The sequence below is a fragment of the Lepisosteus oculatus genome, chromosome 16 (assembly GCF_040954835.1).
Source record: "Lepisosteus oculatus isolate fLepOcu1 chromosome 16, fLepOcu1.hap2, whole genome shotgun sequence".
NCBI classification, from domain to species: Eukaryota; Metazoa; Chordata; class Actinopteri; order Semionotiformes; family Lepisosteidae; genus Lepisosteus; species Lepisosteus oculatus.
In genome coordinates this window covers 560,861-584,882 of record NC_090711.1, presented here as the reverse complement: position 1 = coordinate 584,882, position 24,022 = coordinate 560,861, and the positions used below count along the sequence as shown (strand labels likewise).

The following is a 24,022-nucleotide window of genomic DNA, read 5'->3' as shown; positions in this document are numbered from 1 at the left end:
TTGTTGGTTAGTAGCTCAGTGATCTCAGGATCACCTGCACTGTGTTCTCCTCCTGTTTCATTCAGTCATCTTTCAGTTCGCATGTTTCAGTGTCTACAAAGACCCGCTGCTTAAAACTCCAATTTGAGTGCCTCAAGGAAGCCTGTGTTTACCCTCCTTCTTTTAAAGCTATCATTTGTTTTTTTTGCAGGTGCTCTATGTGATCATGTCTTCATTACATTTGACATGATTAGCTCGAGCAGTTTTAGAAAACTGGATCACTCATCTGAAGTGAAAACTCGATAAGCTTTAACAGGGGCTTTGTTAAAAATGAGCATGTAAAAGATGCCATGACAGGGGCCAAACTAGAGCTCTATTAGCATTAAAAAGAAGCTTCCATGTAAATAACTGACTAAACAGCCAACATAATGAACTGAAAATCTCTCAGAACAAGGCATGACAGGGACAAATCAAAATCAAATTCTGTCTGGCTCAGAAGAAAAACTTTTCCGACATGTTACTGTGGATTTTATAAGCAATACCAGCTCATTTCTTTCATGTCTCCTTTGTTTTTTTTTTGTTTTCTGCATCTTTCTTTCACTACATCTGTGCTTCATCAGCTTGATAAGCTTATTTTGTTTTATACAAGGTAAGGAAACACAGTGGAAAGCAGGAAAGCGGGCTGTCTGCTCCTGACCCTGCGATGGACAGAGAGGGCTGATAGCAGATTTCCCCGCCCTCCTGATAAGGGGGCAGTGCTTTTTCATTTTGGTCATCTGTGAAACTCGACCCACTGGAGTGGGATGGGAGGGAAGTGGGGTTTTTTTGGTGAAGACAGAGGGACTCAGAATTTCAGATCCTTCTCTGTGGCTACCCATGGGTCACTGTAGACTCTGCTCAGTCTGGCTCTCACACACGGATTCGGGCCAGGGAGACTTAGAGAGACACTCCATCCCCGGAGAGAAAGGTCTCAGGCTTAAACACTGTGCTAAAGAAAGAAAATTATAAGGAGTTTTTAGCAAAAAGTTTTTGCTAAAAATAAAATCGTTTTTAGTTTTTAACAAAAAGGAGAGAGCAAAAAGAGATCTGAATAGCTTGGGACCTGAAAGCATGCAGAATCTTGTATTGCAGACCCTCTGCAGATGAAGGACACCTAGACACTGCAGTCAGCCCCGGAGACGCAGCTGAGCAGAGCAGCGATGCAGCTGAGCGTGTTGGGACTGGGGCTGCTGGTGGTCAGTGTGGCCGGAGGCTCGGCCGGAGGTGGGGGCCAGCGGCGTGGAGCCGAGGGGCGCAGACGGCTCCACAGGGTCCAGCACGGCCACTGCAGCTACACCTTCATCCTGCCTGAGGCAGACAGCTGCCGCGGGGCTCCGGACCTGTATGGCAACATCAACGTGGTTCAGAGAGACGCCCCCCCAGCGGAAAACGAGTGGTCGGTGCAGAAGCTGCAGCACCTGGAGAGTGCCATGGAGAACAACACACAGTGGCTGCAGAAGGTAAGGCCCGACCCGGGAGGGGGGGAGTGTCTGAGCGAGCACGAGGGTCGGGACTCTATCCTGTAAAAGCTGACCCCTCCAGAGATGGTGGAAGGGGTTTGCTGAGTTTGAGTTTGCATGCTGCATGACTGCAGTTGTCCAGCCTTCTGTGAAGGGAAAAGAAATTCAGGCATGCTCAGATTTTAAAATGTCCTTTGTTGTCAGTGTGGGGTTAAAATGGGCATTAGACCGAGCGTGTAGCATGTGCTCTTGACAGCGGCACCTCTTCACTGTGGGAGGCTTGTCCTGATGTTAGGAAGGGAGAGCAGGAACGAGAGCTGTGTGTCTGTGTGTGCAGGCTGAGGCAGGTAGGGGGGCTCTCCAGTGGTCCACAATGCCTCCCAAGTAGAAAGCTCTGCCCTGCAGGGTCCCCTCTGCCACGGTTCAAGAACAGAGTTCAGGTCACACTGAGCCGTGGCTGTGGAGGGTCAGTGGCTGTGCTGTGTAGGACTGGTAGTGAGTCAGCTGTGCAGAGACACACCTGCCTGCCTGTCAGTGTGTTGTTTGGGGCCCAGAGCCATTCATACAGATGGCTCAGAGGTTTGCCTTTCTTTTTTCTCTTCCAGACAAATTCCTTTCAGAGCAAATCAAACAATTTCCTTTTAAACCTTATATACTGAGAGGCAATAGCAGTACAACACAAGAGTTTTGGCCTGTCAGTGTATATTTCAATGTGTAAGTCAGGGTTTATATATCTGGAAATATATTTTCTTGGAACCACAGAAAACCTTAGCTTATATCTCATTTTAACTTTACATTTTAAAAATAGAGAGCTCTTTCATGCAGGAGTGAAGAAATGAGGTTGGAGAGCTGAGCTGCGCACGTACTGTGTTCACTTGTTTAGAGTGCTGCTGAATGACAGGGGGTAAAAGAGGCCCTCACTGGCAAGCAGGAACAGCGCTGGGCTTCTCTCTAATGTGCTGGAACACTAACCTGGTATCTGACAGCAGTCTTCTGCAGAGTAACGTGTTTACATGTCCTCTTCATTCCTTTAAAAGGGAAGAGAAAGGGGGAAAAATTAAAAGTTTTTAAAAGGATAAATAGGATGTTATCTGAAGTTCTGCTTATTTGAAGTTCTGTGACTGCTCCAGATCAAAGAAGCCTCAGCTGGTTTGTACCATCAGGGGCTGCAGTGGCCCATTGAGATCCTCTGTGCCACAGTGACAAGGGGGCAGCTGCACAATCACACAGGCTGACCAGTTCACCCGCTCAAGACTTTCTTGTGGATCTTCTACCCCCGAGGAGCCCTGCAGAGCTAGTGCCAGTGCATCCCTGTTTTGTAAGGGATGTGCATAAGGACATGTTGAAACACAGCAAAGACGAGGAATCACTCTTTTCTGCCATTCAGATGAACTGATTGATTTCTGTGCTGTCGCCTGTTATATTTAAATAGCATTGGTTCACTTTCTGAAATGAAAAAAGGATTAGACACCATGTACCCATAAATCAAACACAGCTACAGCTCTCCATTGTTAATTAGGCTGGATTGCTCAGATCACCAAAGAGCACATTCCAGAGCACCAGACTTTTACTTTATTACCTAAACAAATATTGTGCAATACAGTAAAAGGCCAGACCGGAACCTGAACTCTGTTTCAATGTCCATCTGGTTGCATTTAGTTGAGGAATGAAAACGCACCTAAGAACTGAGTTAACAGTATAATAAGAATCATTATCACAACGGGAAATGTGGGGACCATCAGCTACCACTTTAATCCTAACAGAAAAACACAAGACCATCTTGGCTACAGGAGAAATGCACTCATATGCACTCTCCTGGATGCTCTTGTTGCAGTAGTTAGTACATCTGTCTTTACAGCCCCTACCAGGACCACAGCGCCCTGCTAATGAGACTTGGATGCCTGTGCAATTAAGAAATTTTTATTTCCTTAAAATGTCACTTTCATAACATCAGCTGCCTTTCCTGCAGGCTGGGTGTGTGTGGCAGCAGTCTGTGCCAGGTCTGTCTTTACTGCTGCACTGCTCACGCGCTGCCCAGGCTCCAGCTCCCAGCTCCAGGGCAGCCCAGTCAGTCACTGTGCTCTTTAAAGACGGCAAATCCCCTGTCTTTGGCTAGCAAAGAGCAGAGCTGTACCACAGAAGAGACACATGTCACTTTCTTACATTTGGATTATTTATACAGAACACTGTTGCTTCTAAATGTGTAGTTTAAGGAACAAAGATGTGTGTCTTGCTAACAGTATAACACAATTATTTTAAATACATTATTAATATGTAGCATTAATATGTAATAACACTATTTTCTATTGGTCTCAAGGAAACCTCATCCAGTATATAGTATACTGTATATATTATTGTACGTATAAAAGGTTGAACTGGTTTGCAGACCCTAAGTAAATTTAAGTTTTTTTCTAATCAAGTCAAGTTAAAATAAGGTTAATATATTACCTTTCTGGGAGCCCAGTTAAGAGTTCATTGGTTTACCAACAGAGTCTTATTGGTTATGTAAGAGAAAAGGGAGATTCCAGCTGTTTTTGCCATAAGGCTGTCAGAGTATCAAATGCTTTAAGGAGTGCGGTTTATGAAGCTATACATTAAATTGCTGCGATAGAGGATAAGCAAAGAGCTGAGCTTCTCCTTATCCCTTAGGTGTCGTTAATTCCCTGTTATTATACCACAAAGCAGCCTTACACAGGACAGAGCATGAGCATGCTGTGGTATGCATTTTGTTTAATGGGGAAACTAATTACCCTTATTAAGAAAAATGTTGTTGTTCTATCTTTAACAAAACAAGTGGAGAGAGACATTGATTCGACAGTAGATTTTCAGTTGTTCTGAAAACCTTGTAAAATTCCTTGGATGAGCCCCAGGCTTCTTGTACTGAACGTTTTCTTAATATTCATGCATGGAAGAACATTCCTGAGCCACTGTTCATGAGTTATGTCTCCCGACTGTTTGTTTTCCCTCCACCCCTCTTCTGGGATTTGAAGGGAATTCTGTTGAGAAGGGGAGAGACTCTGGCTGCTTTGGAAGTGCAGGACCAGGGCTGGGGTGCCGAGGTCTCTCTGGAGTGTGCCGAGAGACGAACGGGCACGATCCGATTCCATCGGCATGCCCTCATCCCGCCCCTGTAGGTGCAGCGGTCAGTGCGGTGAGCGGGGGCACGGAGAAACAGCTGAAGTTTCCAGATTGCAGGGGTTATGCAATAATTAAAAAGCAACACAGTTAAGAGATTGTGTATGTTTGTGTCTTTGTTAATTAGTTTAAAAAAGTCCTAGTGAGGTCTCGGTGCTCAACTGATCTAATTACTGGCGTCACTGGAGGTCCGAAGACGCTGCTCTTTGAACTACCCCTGTGTGTTTTGCACTGTGCTGACCTGCCTCCTGCCTGTGGGATTGGGAAGGTCTAGCTGCCCACAGAGTCTCCTGTGTTTCAGTCCTGGGACCTGCAACTTTTTTTGTGAACGGTATCATGTGCGTAAGAACAAAGACAAATTGCAGCTGCCAGACGAGGTTGAGATCTGTGAAGTTAAGACTTCAGGCGGGTTTCAATGGGGCACAAGCTGTGACAGACAGGCGTGCTACACAACCGCCACTCCCCCTCTGGTGAGGGTGAGGGGGAAGGGTGCCGCGCTCCCACAGTGCATCAGAACTTCTCCGTTCACGACGGCGGGCTAAAAACACAACTCCCAGCGAGGTCATGCCAGACTCCTGTGGACGAACCCGGCAGATCTTTCCAGGTACTGCCTGGCGGTGTGCGGGGCGCTCAGAGTGGGGTGACAGACCCCGCGCAGCCCCGCTGACCGAGCTGCGCCGGCGGTGGGCTGAGGGGCTGGAGATAAGTAACCCGGCAGCTGACACGGGATGTTTGGGATTCCTTGGAACAAAAACAAAAGATTCACCTCCAGATAAACTAATAATGCCGCTGTAACAAAAATAAGGATCAGAAACCTAACCCTTGACCCAGAAGATTAAAAAGTAACATCTCTCTGAAGAATTTATCTTTCAATAAATATCACACCCCCTTGCCTTGATAAATACAGAGACAGCCCCAGGGCGAGGAAACCAGGATACATCTCAGCACGGTCACTTTCTGTGTGTCACAGAGTCTTCAGGAAAAGGGAGAACGTTTAAGTTTAGTACTCAATTCCAGGGATCAAAACATTTTTTTAATTAAAAGGTATCTTCCGCATGGTGTATAAGAAAAACATTGTGTTACATTACTTCAAAATCAACATCTTTCCAATGGTGAGTTGGTCCAAATACGTATCCATTTTTCTGACAGCTGACTGGTTGAGGTTCACTCAGACCAGGGGGCTGAAAGTGTTTCAGTGACAGGCTATTGGACTGACAGGTTATATGAAAAAATAGGACACACAACTGAAGCTAAAACCAGATCCAGTGCCTTTATCTGCTTTGCACATTTATTATATAATACTGTGATAACATTAAATTAATTATAATCAAACAAAGAACAGTAATATTCTGGTATGGTAAGGATCAAGGAGGAAAGTGCAAAATACTATTAATAATTAAAAACGCACTATTGACAGAGTCCGAAGAATATTCTCACTGGAGGCTGACAAGGGCACCATCTCCTCTTTCACGCTCTGGATACAATGCCCAGTCTGTTAAATAAGCTTTGCCTGATGTTCATGGGACTGAAATTGTTCCTGAGCTCCTGAAAGCCCTGCTGAACAGTGAATACAGTGTGAGCTCACATCACTGCAATGAAAAGATGTTCCCCTTTGTTCAATTTAAACTGTGTGGCTGCCATGGTCTCTCCAGGAGCTGACAAGCAGGCAGTCCTGTTGCTGAGGGGCTGAGTCACTGTTCATTCCCCCCAGTAGAGAGGTCAAGATATATCGTTCTGCAGTGCATCAATCACTTACTAGCGGAGGCCTATGTGAAAGGACTGCATGTGCTTCCAAAATGGGAGAGCACTGTCCTCCATCTATCATTTCTTGTTATCAGGAACTCATGTGTCAGGTTCCTGAAAATATGGCACCATTGCCTGGCAAAAGCAATTGAAATGTTCTTGTTTTCCTGATTCTGTTTTACCACACTGGCGCCTCATGCGCATTGATTAGACTGTCTTTCCCTGGAGTGACCTCTGGCCAGTCCAGAATCTGGTAAAAGAGTCTTTGATTTGGTAGCACAAAATCCTCTTGTTGTGCCAGAGAGCTGCAGATTGCAAGGCATGATGAATGCATGAATTTAAACATTACACAAGATCACAGGCAAACAATACATTTCGGAAAGTTCTTTTTATTTATGTTTTTTTCTCTTGTCTAAACCTATTTGAAAGCTGTTTACAATTTATGGGATATCAGGTGTACTTTTTCACAGCGCCCAGTTTTCCATGAGCTCTGAGCCAGGGCTCATTAACGGTGTGTCAGGGGAGGAAAGACAATATTGGCTCCACGCAGCAAGGCAGGACTCTTTGTGTTATTGTAAATAAAGGCATTGGAAATGAAAGGAGCTAATGTTTCAGGCTGTTGGTTTAAATCAACACACAGAAGACAGAAATTGTTCCTGAAAATGACTTGGTGTCCCAAGTAAACACAGGAAATCCACAAGTTGGCACACCAGTCTGAGCCATCTCTGAGTTCACTTACTGCATTAGTCCCACCGAATAACAAAAAGACACTAATAACATAAGTTATTAAAAGCAGCAAAAAACTGTTCTTGCTTTTTGACTTAATTCTTAATGAAAAGACTATTTAGCTTTGCTTGTTATGGAGGTTTTGCAGACTTGAATACTGATGTGCAATAAAACTCTCATTGCTCTCTGAGGAGGGACTCTATTTGGCTGCCATTTGGTCAATGGAGGTTTTCACAAGGCAAAGTCTGGATGTGTAAATCGTCAGAGCTGGTCTGTGTGTCTGCTGCTGGGACACATGCAGAGAATGAGTTACCCCTGGAACAGGGAGACTCCTCAGTGCTGGGCCATTGTCCAAGGAGACAGTTCTGTCCCAAGAAACCCTAGATCGATTTATTAGTCCAAACCAAGCACGCCTCTGTTTGTGACAGCGAGGTTTTGTAAGTAGAAACCTTGTCTTTTAGAGGGTTACAAGGCCACTCAAGGAGATTTTCCTCCAATTGCTTTCCATAAAAGAAACACAGAAAGAAAGAGAGAAAGGACAGTGTCCCACCCCTCCTGCCCACGAGCCGGCTCTCAGCTGCCACACTCCCAGGCGCCGGGCAGTGCTGGACAGAGCTCTCTGTGCCCGGAGACCAGCTCAGCTCCAGGAGCTTCTGGCTCTCGGGTCTGTGAGCAGCGGTCATGAAGATGGCCTCCATGTGGCCTCCCTGTTTCCAGATGTCCAATATAAACCTACGTTTTGAAGCAAGTAAGTAGATACTTTTGCATACAAACAACCTAGCACTCTGGGAAGGCTAAATTAAGGCTTTGTGGAAGAGAGTGGGTGATTCTGTCCTGCAATGGGCCCCCTTGCGTCCTCTCCTCCCGGACAGGCTACGGCTTGGCTGGCCCTCTCCAGGAGCGGCAGGTGTTCTGATAAAGGGTGGGTGGATAGATGATTCCCTCTCACTCATCCCTGATTTTTGGTCTCTTGCTGTGCTCTTGAAGAGCTCCAGAGCTGTGTGGCTTTCCGTTGCTGAATTAGCCTCTGGTGGCTGATCCCCGGGAGACCGGGGAGACTGGGGTGAACGCAGCCCAGACCCCTTGGCCCAGGAGCAGCCAGGCTCTCCTGAAGGAGTGGAGCAGTGAAGTGTGTGTCTGCCCTGTGTGAGCATGCGCTGTGCTCTGTGCTCAGTGCTCATGATCAGGGATTGAACATTGGCCACGACCGCTGCTTACAAGAAAGGGTCTAATGAGATTAGCCATGTGACGATGAAATAATTCCACCTGTGGTTCCAGGAACAACAATACTATCAATGAGGCACTCCATGTTTCTTACACACCGAGCAGTGGGGAACTGTTTCTTGTTAAACTGTTTGCTCAGTTAAGATTGATAAATGGAGCTTGCATTTTGATTCATGCCCATTACGTGCGCGGTGTTGTAGCTGTGCTCTGTTGGAAATTATTTTAAAAACTACAGAGAGATTTAAAATGAGAGCATCCATCTTTCTCAATCCAAGAAATTATAAATCACTGCAGCACAACTGGAAAGCACTAAGACCCAATGTCAAATCTTACATTTCCCTTACTTATTAATCCTGAATTTGAATGTTACTTGAGAGTCTGTGCAGCGTGTAACTGTTAGCTTGCAAAATTCCTCTCCCCTTTCTCCTTCTGTAAAACAAAAATGATTTGTCTATACAACACTAAGATTCCCCCAAGTGACTGGGAGTTCAAATAAACACTGACTTTAAGACCCAGTGTGCCTCTTCAGAGGCTTACACATTTAAGCAGTAAAATCTCAATAACCACAGAGAAATGGTTCATATAACCTGCCCCCACCATGTTCCATTTTCACATTACTTCATGACACCAGCCACTGGCAAAACACTTCTCAGTTCCTCCTGCTTTGAAACAAGACAGCCTGAACTAGGGGTTACAAATATGAAACTAGGGCTTCACATATTTACTACATAGCTTAAGATATGACAGGAGATGGTAGCAAGGGGGTAAAAAAAATCTGGCACAGGCAACTGATACAAATAAAATTATTATCATTATTTGGGAATTTGCTGTTTCACACACCTTGTTTATTTCTGATTTTTTTTCTTTTTTAAGGATAGAATTTCCATTTTTTGTTAGAAACCCAACTGATTTGAACCAGCTTTCCATGTCTTGGCTAGTGGCTACAAACCCTTCGACCGCACACAGTGTGGCGGCTGATCTGACTGGGAATCCCTCTCTAACAGCACTGCCTGCAGTAGCCCAGGGGGGCCACAGGGGGCGTTGTGGTGCAGAGAGCTGTCAACTAATCCTACCCCACCCTTGATGGCATTCTGCCATTTTTGCGCCACTGTGTGGGGAATCCCAGTCACAGTCAGCAAGTGATATGGCTTAGGCTCGAACCCGGGATCCCAGAGCCTTAACCAGTTGATCCAGTTGGGGGGCGCCTGTCTTTTTCATCTGGTAATTCAGTAACAGCCGAGACCTCTGCCTGCCTCCGCAGTACAGGACGGAATGAGGCACGCCATCTGTTCCGCTCTGCTCCCTGCCTTCCTCCTTCATTGACAATTTCCATGGAGAATCCTCTTTTGCAACATCCCGGAGCCTGTTTGTTTGTTCTGGCGATCCGCAGGAATCTGCTCTCCGGCTCTTCCGGTGCCCCAGGTCAGCCAGCTCTCGGAGGCTCAGCGGAGCGGGAGCTCGACGGAGCAGGAAGACTGTCGCTCGCCAGCTCATCCGCAGACTGGAGCTCTGAGAGCAGATAAAACACTGTCGGCCCAGGGCTCAGGACAAATGTCCTGTGCAGCTTGAAAATATATTCAGTCTTTGCAGGACAAAGGGGGAATTCTCCTTCCTGATGAGGTACCTGTTTGGCCTCTCCTCATGCCGGACATGGATATGGAAAGACATAAAGTTCCCACTCATAAATACATCTTCCTCTCTCTGTGTGTGATCAAACGCACATTGAGGAACAACAGTATATTGTCTCCTAAACATCAGCTTCAATCATCAATCTGTTTTTTTTATTAATTGGTCTTTATTTACGTCTTCTTCTTTTTCAAGCCCAGACTCAATATACCACAGACCTCCCTGTCAGTCCTAATTAAGAAAAGCTGCATCACAGTCCGTGCTTCAGTTTTCATTTCAGGAAAATGTTTGTTTTCCACAAAGGCACAGCGATCGGGCTGTCGGCGCTTCATGTGTTCACGGTCTGCTGCCATCAGCCCCTCCGTGTTCATTTCTGCTCCACTCTCAGAGCTTCAGTAAACCAAAAAACAGGTGGGAAATGAAATAATGAAGCAGGAAATTCCTAATTCTGTGTAAATTGCTTTAGATTTTCTGGAGTCCCGTGGCACTCGGAATGATTCCTAGGTGTGCAGTGTTTTTCACAGTTTGTCACACACTCCCAGTTCTCTTTGGATAAGAGGCACTCTGCTTTTTAAACAGAATCACTTGCTTCCTGTTTCTTCCTTGGTTCTGCGATGAGGTTGAAATACAGTAATCTCTTGTCTTAACACTGTGATTCAGGAGCACCTCAATGCAGTCTCTGCAGTCTTTGTGAAGAAACAGACACACAGAGCAGACAGACAGGTCGTACATGAAGGAACACTCATGATGGCATGGATGACCTTCACCACCTCAGTTCTGAGGCTGAATTGATTCTGTTGCCCTAATCAGCGTGTGTTGCAGATTGACCGACCGCAGAAGGAATCTCTGTGTCAGATGTGTCCTCTGTGTTGGCAGGCTGACTCAAGCTGTACCGAGCCCTCTTTGTCCTGCGGGTCCAGCTCAGGCAGTGGGGTTTGACTCAGCACACAGGGCAGTGGGGTCCTTGCCTGTGTGTCTGCTTGTACTGTTGCAAAACTACACAGCAAATTATGTCAGTTAAGGCCTCTATCTCCTGTGTCAGCACATTATGATAACATTGAGGTCTGCCGTCAGTTTTCAAGCCAGAAGAAATCTCATGTTCTCACAAAGGCCATGAGAGCAAAACATCAGCTATTTTAGGACATCACAGCATGCAGGAGGCTTTTCCCTTTGGTTCCTGGTTGTAGTTTTCTCGTATGCGGCTGATTTTAGGCGTGATCTGGTTGGCAGATGTTTCTACTTATTTTAATGCAGATCAAAAATAATGAATTATGGAGATATTCTGCGACATCATTCATGGTGTCTCCAATGTGAAATCTTCTATTGCACATGAGAACACATTTTTAAAAAATGCCATGCTTGTAAGCAGGTCTATAGAAATATTACAAACTACAACTTTGAGTTATTCTGCTTTCTTAATACATATTTTCACAGCCTGTTAGAAAGTTGAAGTGTCCTTTATTAAAAATGACTTATCTGCCAGGCTTGGCAGTTAGTCAGTTCTCTCTACTGTTGGATGTGTGTAAATAAGATGAAGAGGAATAGAAGTGCAGTCACAGTTCTCTTGTTTGCTCTGGGAAAAGGGGGAGATCCCAGTGCCAGTCTGGGGGCTGGAGAGGCTCCAGCAGCATTAACCTCACTGTGCCCAGCTCCTCAGGGACCCTCTGCTGACTGCTTGCCCACTCTACAGGCATGATGCCAGATCACAAGCCTTCGGGGACACTGCAATCTCCTTTTACTGCCCCTTTCAGGACAGACACCCCCCCCAACTAAAGCCAAGAGCTTTTAAGAGAATCACAGATCACAGCTAGTCAAGGGAAAACATAAAGCATTTTTGACATTTATGAGGCCAATAATCGTAAACGCTGTCTCGCTCTGTATCTGCTATTGATTCAGAGGGACTAATGCTCAACTGGATGACAGCTTCGGATTTCTTCATAAATTGATTATGATTTCCCACTTTCCTTCATGCTTATTTTATGATCTGCATTAACACTCATTTCACGTGAGCAGAGCACGGAGTTCTGAGAAGCAGGACTCCTTGGCTGGATGAGTGCTGCTGAGCTTGGACACTGTATTCCACTTCAATAAATTCTCTACAGTACAATTAGTATACCTGTCTATATTGTCTACAGCTTACTTGGTATAGATAAGGTAAAGTATGTCTGTGTAGTATCTTGAAGTAAAATAAAGTAAAAACAAAAGAAAACAATCAAGCATGAAGAAAGAAAAGGAACTGTTGGCATTCCAGAAGACATTTCACAGCTAGCCTGTTGGACTGCCGAGCTTCAAAGTCCTCAACACCAAACCACTTCTGCTTAAATGGCTGGTTGTTCTAAATTGAAGTGTTGCAACTGTGGAAGAGGACTGGTACAAATCTCTTACGCATGTTGTCATTAAAGCAGGCAGAGGAAATATGCCCCACTTCCAGGCTTATGGTAGCAATCACAGATTAGATGCATAATTTCAGCAAACATAAACATGAAAGAGATTATATCAGCCTTTACAGGCAGAATTGGCTTGATCCAGGACCACGTCACGGAGCTGGAATGCAATGTTCTTACCTTGCTAGACTGTTCTGGAGCTTGTATCGAGTGCTGATTTATTTGTAATGGGTTTATAAACCCAGATGGAGGCTCTTTTCAGCGGCTTGTATTCGGCACTCTGTTCATCTCCCTAAGGGGAAAGATATCAACCGCTCAGATCTCAAACTGCAGAACTCCGTGCAAAATTCGCTTAACCGCTCAACAGTTTAAACTCATTTCGAAGAGCATTTCTCTGCGTCGTTCGGATTTAACAAAAATGCTGAGTCTCGTTTTGTTCTGCGTGTTGGGAGAGCACAGTGCTGGCAATTTCAGCGGCCCTTATGGAACAGTGATTCATGCCACACTGCCAGGCCAGGCTACGCTGGCACATTTGCACAAAGACAAAGGAGAAGGAGGTGGAGAAGGAAGTCATGTCACAGCATTGATGAATGAGGTCTGTTTGAACTATTCATAGTCCATCAGTCTGCTAGATGGAGGGTAATTAATGAAAGCCCTCCACTACACAAGTCCCTAGCAATTCGGACATTGTCTCATTTCAATGACCCCCATCCTGTACATCTGCACAGGGCAGACACTGATGAGACGCTGTGCTGCTGTTTCTCTGCTGGATGCCCTGTCCAGTGAGTCATAGTGCAGCACTGTGTCCTTCACTGTTCCTTTTACACAGCCACTCCGGTGATGAGTGTTTCTGTACTTTGGTTTCATGTACAATAAGTATGAATTTATTTTCTGAGTTCCAGTGTCTGACTGTTGGGAGTTTGTAGATTTATCAATCTCAATGCTTGAGTGGAACAACAAATGAGGAAAAACAAGCTTGAATCAGTGTCAAACCACATTTTCCCAAATTAAGGGGGAAAATTGATTAAGTTTCATATTAACAAAAAAAAAATAACAAGGCGCCTGACGCAAAAGAGTGCCATTTAAATTTTCCACCCTTGTCTGACAAAACATCGACTTGGACAAACGATAAACGTTGGCGTGAGCAAATACGTGCGGACGCTTACCAGGACAATCATATACTGTAAATGCCATCGAAGACTGAGCTCTCGTTGCTCGAGTCTGGGAGGAACCGGAAACATGTCCTCCACCTCGTCAGCCGCCATCGCCGGCGGAGAGGGGCTCAGCAGCGTCCCTGTTGTTGGGCGGGTCCACCTGGTTCTGATCAGACGCCGGAGCAGGAGGTGTAGTGGCAGGTCAGGGGTGGGGGCTGTCTGACCTCCGACAGGGACCCTAGAACACCAGTACGGTCCTCTCTCTTGGCCCAGTCTCGCCGGTCTCGGACCGAGACGGAGGGGCAACTGCTCTGTTATGGAGAGTGGAGCTGTGTCAGACCTTATGACAAAAACCTGGAAAACTAAGACAGCGAAACGCTAAATGTGCACAGAGCCCCCGAAACACAGAACTAAATCTATTTCTGTCTCATCCCACTCGTTTCCCACACCTACGGCTTTTTAAAATTAGACGCGTAATATCGAGCACAAAAACACAAAGAAGCCCATGGTGGTACCCCTCACAAAAAAGTGTCCAATTAAAAATCGAGCTTCTGTTCACATTCACTTCTCGGAAAGTGAAATAAATAAAACTTCACGCGTGGTTGGCAGATGCTAAATAAAAGCAGGAATAACATACGCATCCCTGTTTTAAATAAGGCTGAAAATGGATAATGTTCTTTGTCTACAGAAGATAGACATTTTTTTTTAATTTAAGTGTGACGGTTCCGTTTATTTAGAGAAATACTTTCAGTAAGGAATCCTTCCAAGTGCCGAGGTCCTCCTGAATAATAGAATTAGGAGATTAGTGCCGGAAGGTTAACTTGTTTTGGTTTCCTGAGTGTAAATAAAACCTCTCATCACTCCCCTATGTAGTCCCTGAATGAAAACATTGTCATGTACATTTTTTTTTAGTTCAATGAACAGGACAAGGCGTGCATCTGGAAAAAGTACAAAACGGATATCTTTTTTTAAAAAATGAATGAGTGTTAACAATTAAGATGTAATGAACTAAAAATGAGAATTTGAAAGTAAGAATAGAAGAACAGAATATACTGTATCAATTAATCTGTGGGGCAGTCCAACACATTGCAGTTAATGCTGTTGAATACAAATTACAGATACCTTAACAAACATTTAGAATGATGAAATGCACAGTTCTTGCCTGGTGAATGGCAGCACATGTAAGTCATTGTCTGTCATCAGGGCTATTCCTTCTTTCATTTGAGCAATAGTATCTGTTGCTTTGAAACATCACAGAAAACAGAACGTTGCTCAAGAGCTCAGGTTACAAGAAAATACAGAAATCTTGCAAAGCGTGTGTCCCAAGGGCCTTCTGCCTTCTGCTGAGCTCAGCCAGGTACAGCATTTCAACCTCAGCAGAGCCCGTCGATGTGTGATGTTCACATCTAACAAGCTTTTTTTCACAGCGCTGGATTTGCAAACAGAGGTGCTCTCTGCAGATTTTGCTGATTTTCACTTTTGCCCGCATTTTCCCTTCAGCACCTGCTCTGAGTCAGCTGCTCTCTCTCAGACTTTCTGTGAACGATTAGAGGAACAAGCAGAGCTGCCCGCAGACTGAGTGCAGCTTCTCCCCAATGATCACATTAAAGGATGCAAAACAAAAGGAAATATCCCCTCAGCTCCCCGCACCCCCCTGCCAGAAGAAGAATTACCACCATTATGGGTCATTTGCGCTGCCACTGTTAATTTGACATGATTGCAGAATAATATGGGAGTGAAAGTGAGCCCCAGCCAGGTGGCCACAGGACAGCAGGCAGGGAGATCCGGGACCTGTCAAGGACCAGACAGGACCAGGAGTATCATTTCTTCTTCAAGAGAAAGATTTCAGACATGCTGTATGCAGCAAGTGAACGACCGCAGGAGGCACATATTCCAGAGTCTGTTATTTCTTCACCCCGTCACATCACTTCACAGCGATCTGGGGATAAGATTACCAGCCAAAACACACAGAAGTGCGTTTAAAACCAAGAACAAAAGGCCCTTATTTACCCACATGAGCAAATATGGAACAAACTACCCAGCAATGACATTGAAGCCATTACGCTGCTATCCTTCAAGAAATGGCTAGAAGAGACCCCCAGATCAACTAACTACTAACTGCCAAAAGGTGTTGGTTTGGGGCACACGGCCTCCTTGTGTCTCTATCCTTTCTCATGGTCTCAAGCATTAGGAACCCTCAGCACTCCACAAGAGCCAAAGCCAATCTGAGCAGGTGCAGGTGTGCATTTCGCATTTCCAGCTCAGTCCCAATCCCATTCTCCCGGCAGGATGGTCTCTAGCAGAGGTAGTGGTGAGATCAATGACGTGTGGGATTGAAATGCACATTCCACACCATGCACTGGTTTCCAGCTGGATGGTGGTCTGGGCACCATTCTGGCCAGAGAAGGTGATGGAAGTAAGTCTCATACACCTCAAGCCACCACACATTGCTTGTCTTTATTAAAGTGACTGGAGGAAGCTAACGTTTGGATTCGTGAATATACATGTATTTAAATGGATTTGTTTTTTGCAGATTTCTCAGCACAGGGTCTTATTTCCATGTGTTGTTTTAAATCTGCTTTGTGGGGTATAAAGGAAAATAAATTGCATTCAGCAGAATAACTCGAATTGACAAGATTAGTTAAAAATTACAGAGATTAAGAAGAATAAAGCTGTGCACCTGAGTTAGAGCAGCTGTCTATCAGTAACCCTGCGGGTCTGAGTTTATTTAAGACACTTAGGGAGGGCTGAGAATGTGACAGGAAGGGTTAAAATGATTAACCCTCTAGATCTGAACCCTCTGGGGAGCTGGAGTCAGTTCTGGTGGTCTCTGCACAGACCTCTCACTGGGAAAAAGTAAAAAATAACTGAAGCTGTTAAAGTTAGGTTGAAAACCTAAAACTGACTTTGAATAGAATTAAATGTGAGTTTATTGCTGTTGTTTCATGCAGAACACTGTGTCATGACAGGTACAATAAGTAAACATCCCCGAATTGCACTTAAATGCAACAGAATTTGCAACTGGCTGCTTGGAAGTTGAGAAGCATGAATTTTAAAGTCCTGATCATGTCCATGGTCAGTCTGTGAGGAGCTTCTGTCCCTGCCAAGATGTTGCTGTTCCCTCAGAATCGCAGTGTGAGTGTCACGTGGCTTTGATCAAAATGTCAGCACATCAGGATTATTTCCTTCAAAACGCCAGGTAATCAGAATGCTGATACTCTGACGAAAACATAATTATGCTTCCTGCACTCTCCCAGACAGCACAGCTAAGCTCTTCCAGCCTTTCTCCAGTACCTTTTTAATAACTTCCTATTGCCGGTTCCTGTAGATTTCATAATAAAATCTGAAGACATAGGAAATGACAACAATCATGTCTGGAAGCAATTTCATGTCATTAGACAGCCTCTGGCACTTTTCACCCTCGGTCATCAATCATCTGCTATTTGGAGGAAATGTGGTCAAACAAAACTGAAAGGGAAAAATAAGCAAAGACTCGTAATGCACCGGTTAATGTAATTTTGTACAAAAGTGAAATAACTCAGCTCTGATCTGGATCAATGTAACCACTCTGCTGGGCTTAAGAAGACGGTACTTTAAAGTGAAAAGCCCTGCAAGGGAGTTTTTTGTATATAAGCAAATTTGTTTTAAGCCTTTTAATATGTGTTTGGGAGCAGAGCTGAGTGTTATTCTTAAACTACAGTTTAAAAGCTTCAGGTTTGATGTAGCGATTTGTTGCTTGTTGCCTGTGTCTTTACTATAACTACGTCCTGACAAATTTGTAGGCTGAAGACTGAAGAAACTGAAGACTTGTCTCTTAAGCCGCTATTGAAGAGTGGCTGATGAAAAATCACCAAAATTGTTTGTTTTCCAACACAGCTGTATAAACCAGTAAGCTGTAGTTGCACCTACAGGACAGCACAAAGGAGAAATCATTTAATGGACGAATACCACACAAATCCACTCTATCCTGACAAATCCTGACCTGACAAACCAAACAGACACGTCACTGGGCTTAGACAAGGTGTTTGAATGTTCTGGCACACAGTCATAAGACTGGGATCAATGATTTAAGCTGACCCAGTCCTTCCGACATGCACCAAGACTAACGGAGAACAGAGAGCACAGACTGCTGCTGACAAGAAACCTGTCTTCTGCTAAGTTCTCTCCTGAAACAACCCGCATTCAGCTCCAGATTTAAATAGCATTTCCCATCTGCATCAAAAATGAACATCCTCCCAACCCTCCTCAAACACCATTGACACCATTGGTGTCGTGAATAGATGTGAAAGAAATATAGAAATTTCATTTTGAAGAGAAAAGTGAAGAGATTTCTGGGTCTTCATTTCTGGAATCAACAAGAATGCAGAGATACTGTACAGAGCAGAGTGAAAGCACTGTATCTGACACCTGTTACACCCTGAACTAATCAAAATCTTCTGTTGTTTCCTAAGATCAAGTATATTCCAAGTTTGTAAGTTCCGTGGGTATACAGTACATGCAGAATATGACATATGTACAATGAGTCTTTTCAAAACATTTTTGTAAAGAATCCCCAATGAATGGCTATGCGGCTCCTATGCAGACCCAGGAGCAGGTAGATATCGAAACAGGCGTACAGTCTGAAACGTCAGGCGAGATCATGGTCGAAAGGCAAAAGGTAGTTCAAAGTACAGGAGATACAAAGAGAGGCATACAATCCAAATCAGTAGGCGAGGTTCAAGGTTGAGGGGTTGAGGGGCAAAAGAGCAGTTCAGAAACCGGGAGAAGTATAGTAAGCGAGGTACAAACATAGGCGGGGTAGAGCTCTCTAAGAGAAGACTCAATACCGAGTAGCAGGAAGTGGGTTCGGATGGCTTAAATAGCGCTGCCTGGCGCACAGTAGGGCGTGTGGTGATGAGTTAACACGTGTGGCGGTGTTTGTTATTATCAACCCGCTGCAGGAACTGGTTAGCTCTTTTGTGGGTTGATCTGGTTAGGCTGGCGGTCGTGACAGTTTTGTCACAAATTGACAAGGGTTGTAACATTGAATTCTTGAGGAAAATGACAGAAAATGTCGAATTTTGAATAGAGAGTGGCCATTTCTCTTGCACATTTCTGTCTGTGTAGTTAATGGTGCAGAAGTAGCAACAATGCGTTTGGAAACTGGGACTGAGGAGCAGGAGTAGCTGCAGCCTGCCTCACAGGAACACAGTACACTGCAGTAAGAATGCATCATATCCTTTCCCATTCCCATTCCCTCTCCCATTTCTATTTCTATTTCCATTCCCCCATTCTCTTTCCCATTCTTGTTTAAATTCCAATTCCTTACCCTGTTCACAGTTAAAAACTGCAATCCTTTCCCCTTTCCTGTTCTTCTTCCCTTTCCCATTCCTTTTTATTTTCCTATTCCCTGCTCCTAATGAAAAGACACTGACTCCGCTTTCCTTTATACTCTTCCTCACGGTCCTCCACACCCCCTTGGTCACGTGCCCTGTGTGTATGACCCTATGTCTCGATTTATTTCTAAAAAGGCCATTTCCACTGTAAGGCAGTGTAAACCCTGGGCTCAATCATTTTGGAAAAAACACCTTTTATCCTCCCTCTGACCTCCTGCTGTTGCCTTGCCCTAATCTCCTCTTCCCACTCCCCTGATATCCAGGATTAGAGTCTTTGAAAACTTGGCAAAGACAATGAAAATGTCAGCCAGGACCCCACGTCTCTTGATAATGTCAAATGCCAGATATCGTGCTCGAAAGCAACAGATTGAAAACAAGCACTGTATCTGGACTGGAAATGGGTATCAGCATTACAATATTTATATCCCGTTAAATAGACTCGGCAGCAGCTTAGAGTCTTGCTAGAAAATGTGATTCAGATGTTCCTGCATTCAGGACACAGATAGCTTGCATTCAGCACAGAAAGATTGTGCTTTACTGAAAACAGCAAATGAAAGTCCCTAAATTCTGTGTTAAGCAAATGCTAATATTTACATTGTTTTGAGTTGAGTTTGCTTATCTGCACAAAGCTGGTCGTCAGACTAATAGTTTTGGAGCCCACTGTATAGTACAGTAAGTCTCAAAAACAGCAAGTTAAAACTGTTAATTTTTTGACAACCTTTGCTTTCCATTCAGTTTGTAATTTGCAGAGTAATATCCCGGCTTTCCTACTCCATGAATAAAATACCCAATGGAAATGGATCTTTCATTTTCTTGATAGTTTTAAAGAATGGAAGATTATTTTCTTGCTGAGGCTTTTACCCACAGCATTTTGTACCTATTGACACAGTGTTCTGCAGGAGAAGGACCTTCACTCAGCACACAGCAGCAGGCCACCTGGCCGATAAACCCCATCGCCACTCCTCCACCACATGGCCTGGCTGCTGGGTATATTCTCCAACTCATGGTGCTCCAGCCATCCTTACTGCAGGAAAACTGACCAAACCCTTCACCTGAAAGAGGCTTGCATTCATATTAGAAATAGGAAATTAATGGTTCTAATTTGATTCACTGTTCAACTTCATGATTAAGAAAAGGAGCTTTAACCCACTCGGATGATAAATAATACAACAGCCAAGGCCTTGGGCGATTCTGAATTATTTTTGGAAATTTCATTTCAAGCAGTGGAGGAGTGGGGGTCTAAAATTGTTTAGCTGCTGCAGTGATGTTGGAGAAGAGTCAAAAGAAGATACAACAGGAAGTTTTTATTTCTCTCAGTGGAAAGCAGAGTTCCTCATTTCTCAAGGAACAGTGATACAGTGCACAGTGGCACAGCGCACACATGTTACAAAGTATCAGAGATAGCTATTGAAATACTGAGCTCCGAAACACAGCATCGATTTCCTACTTCACCAGATTTTCATCTGACTTTTGCTGTTGTGAGGATGGGTGGTGCAGGACAGAGCCCAGCCAGGGTCCGCAGCCTTGTGGCACTTTGTCTGTCTTTGCAGGGTTGAGATGTTTGGCAGGATCTGTGAGAACCTGCGCTCTGGATGCTTCACCAAATACAATTCAATAAAGGCAGCCGAGCTTGTATCTGGGGTGTGCACAGGTCTGGGGGCCTCTATAACGTGTAGAAACAGTTTAGAGGATGCAATGCAGTGTCAGAGTTTACAGAGCACTGAATAAAAGCTGAAGAGAAGCTTTGTTAAAATGAGAAACCGTGTTAATAAGCAATAGCATGCTCATTACAATAACGGTCAAGTACTTTCAAAGAGAACAATGGTCCAAGTGTTTAACATAGGCTCAGGAAGCCGTTTGCCTGTATTTATTTAAAGTTTCGTTTTCAGCCTGTTGTGCTCATTGTTACCTTCTTGTACTGAAGAATGCTTAAACAATATCTTCCTGATCTTCCTATCAGGACTGAACCCATGAAAAAAATTTGCGATGAGTATTACTGATCCTTCCTTCCAGATCTGTAATTTTTCTCGCACTGAGAAAACACCCTGTTCTCTTGTCATGCTTGGCCTTAGGTGCAAGGATCAGAGAGACCTAGGCATCTGGTTTAAGTTAACAGCAATGAAACAGACCTTTAAAAACCATATCTCTGTTCCCAAGCTAGTACCATGGGCACGTCCTGTGTAATTTTAGTCCAAAGGCAGGAAGCGAGGGTCAATTAGCTGGTCAAGGCACACAGTGTCTTCGGGGAATGAACATGAGGAACAGCATTTGTATTTCTTGCTTCTTTCTCGCCTTGAAGTTGCAGAGCGGCATCTCTTACATGTCTTGTTCGTATATGACAGTGTTCAGTCAGGTCTGTGAAATGTGAAAACCTGTGAAATCCGACAGTTGAAAACACAGTTTTAGACAGAGCCAGATCTTAAAACTCACAGTGAAAGTTTACCGGAACAAATAGGAAAATGGGTTTTCTTTTCTTAATTTATTTTCTCAACTGCAATCGTTTTGTTTTTAACACTAAACTACTTCAGTTCCATCAATGGAAAATGAATAACCTTTGCTCAGATAAGCTGTTAAATGTTTGATTTAAGGTGACCACAGCAGTGTGTGACATACTCAGCAGCAGCAGTAAACTACAGTAAATGGACCAAGTATATTATCTTTAAACACAGAAAGGAGGTGTCATACTTTCATATTGCAGCCCTGAGCCCCTTCAAACATCACCTCACTGTGAATAAGCTTGAACATCTCTTCTTCAAGGAACTCAAGGGGATGAAGGATTGAAACTAGCATATTTGAACTGTTAAGCGCATTCAAATCATGCCTAATGCAGGGCACAGCACAGGCAAATGAAACAAAATGAAAACAATTAGAGAGAAGCAGCCAGTCTGGAAGAAGATGGGGTTGAAAATCTTAAACAGAACAACAGATTAACTATGCTATGCTTTTGTGGTTTCTCTCATGCTTAAGGGCAGTTACTATGATACCATGGCTACATTTGACTTTTTAAACTACGTAAAACTCTCTATTGAGTGCCTGGGAATGACTTTTATATGGAATTTGTTTTACTGTATATTTCTTCTGAGATAAATTTAACTTCTCCTGTTCCTGAGCTGATATCCTGGGATAGAGTGTTTATTTTTGAGAGATTAACATAGCCAAAACCCCAGGGTTTTCCTTTCCTCGAATCGCTCTTTCTCGTGTTCCAAAGGCAAACAAATCTATCAAGATTCAGGACTCAGGAGCGTGACACCTAAAAACTACCAGCCCCTAATATTTTAATTATCTGCAGGAGACCAAATTCTAATCCTCTGGAGACTTGAAGTTTTCTGAGACAAGAGTTCACTTTTTCTGCATACCCAGCTAACACATTTCTGACCTGAAAAGAACAGGAAAAGAGCTGTCAGTGTGTGTTGAAGGTGCAATAATCTTTTTGTACCTGTATTTCCAAAGTTGTACAGAGGATGTTCTGCCCTGTTATAAGTTAGACCATGTATTTGTCTTATAAATGCAGGTAAATACAGGTACTCACACTCCTGTAACATGCTAGTTAATGTGTCACAAGAGCTGCAAAACAACAGGTGATCCCATTCTAATCTCCCTTGTGAAGCCACTGGCACTTTGACAGAGACTCTGTATCTGTAATTGTAATTGAAATGATGTTGAACAGGAGTTTCACATGCACAGACTGCAATTAAGGACTTACAGTAGCTAGACAAAAAATTTATTTGTATGTAAAATGAAAAATACATAGAAAATAACATAAGACAATGTCATCACAAAAGTAAGTCATGAAGGTGTTTGGCCAGACTTCCTCGCTTGCCTGTGGCTGGCTTCCTGATTGTTCCCTCTCATCGTCATCAAGGTTTCTCATCTCTGTACCCAACAGCTGGAGAATTACATCCAGGAGAACATCAAGACAGAGATGGTGCAGATCCAGGCCCACGCTGTGCAGAACCAGACGGCTACCATGCTGGAGATCGGTACCAACCTGCTGACCCAGACTGCGGAGCAGACACGCAAGCTGAATGTGGTGGAGGCACAGGTACAGCAGCTATCTTAACCCCAGAGGCACCTGGGTGCAGCCTTCCTGACTGTTCCCTATGGGGCACCATGCATGATGAGAGCATTGCAGCAGCTTTGGCATTCTGAAAATGCATAGAAACATTGTGTAAACAATGTAAGATCATAAGATATAGGCTCAGATTTATTACCAGTCCAATTTACGTGTACAGCCACACAGAGATGAGATTGACTTCTATGCTTCTCATACCTCCAAGGCACAACGCAACCAGTGTCACTTTCCTCATTACAATCATCACCAGAACACGTAAAAAAGAATGGCATGTTTTTCAAAACTCTATAACAAAATCTGTTTTTTGTGAATGTCATTTGCTCAGTAATGACTGGGCAACAGAAGTCCCCTGTTGTTTAGGGAATGACGTTTTCTAAACGATTCCCTCGTCGTTAAAAATGGTCAGACTGAATCGGACTAGCAGGAGATCAGAAACCTTTGTAAGGGCAACTCCTTTCACGCCCACCCATGCCTTGACACCAGGCAGCTGAGGAAAAGACAGCCTGCCTGATTACTGGGCACAGGGTAAATCAACACTGAGAGTAAATGACTACTTATGGCCAACTATGGGTGAATCGCTCAATAAATACAACTGGTCCTATAAGAACTGTACAGATGGATGAAGAAACTCAACAGTTAAGCCAGCACTTTGTTTCTTTTTGAAGCCAATTAGGAAGTGTTGCAGTAAAACCTAACATTGCCCCAAGATCAGTGCAATAGAACAGAATTACGCCATGTCATAGGATTCTACCAAGGCCTCTTAGCACCTAATAAATAGTGCTTCCACTGCTTGTTTCACAGCTGCTCTAAGCCAAACCCAGTAATAACACAGCGTGGAGCTGCAATACTGTCAGTGGGTAACTGCGGATACATTCTTTTTTTTGTTGTAGATTTTTTATTTCCTCAAAACATTATTACTGGCACTCTCTCAGTTTGACTGCTGGCTATTGCCAGGAATCTGCTGGACTCTGTGTCTAATTGATTTAAATGTGGTTGTTCATTGAAATAATAATAAATCATCTTTAAATACGAAAATAGACCAGGTTATAAAATATTATTGCAGAACCATTAGTAATGTGCTCTGAAGGAGGCTTGTGTGGTCCAA

At 44.0% G+C, this 24,022-nt stretch overlaps 1 protein-coding gene and 1 long non-coding RNA gene across 2 annotated transcripts in view; one reads left to right on the top strand and one right to left on the bottom strand.

Annotated features, from left to right (window-relative positions):
• The first annotated feature begins 804 nt into the window (after positions 1-804).
• The window catches only part of angpt4 (angiopoietin 4), a 38,169-nt gene continuing 14,951 nt past the window's right edge, over positions 805-24,022 (top strand). The window contains exons 1-2 of the mRNA XM_015364996.2: positions 805-1,478; positions 22,732-22,887. Coding sequence (XP_015220482.1) covers positions 1,179-1,478; positions 22,732-22,887 — 456 coding nt within the window. The 5' untranslated portion in view covers positions 805-1,178. The remainder of the gene's footprint in view (positions 1,479-22,731; positions 22,888-24,022) is intronic.
• On the bottom strand, positions 2,454-13,769 carry LOC138223287 (uncharacterized). The gene is made up of 3 exons (XR_011181703.1): positions 13,483-13,769; positions 12,497-12,608; positions 2,454-2,506 (listed from the first exon to the last, which is right to left on the bottom strand). It is a non-coding gene; the product is annotated as an uncharacterized lncRNA (long non-coding RNA).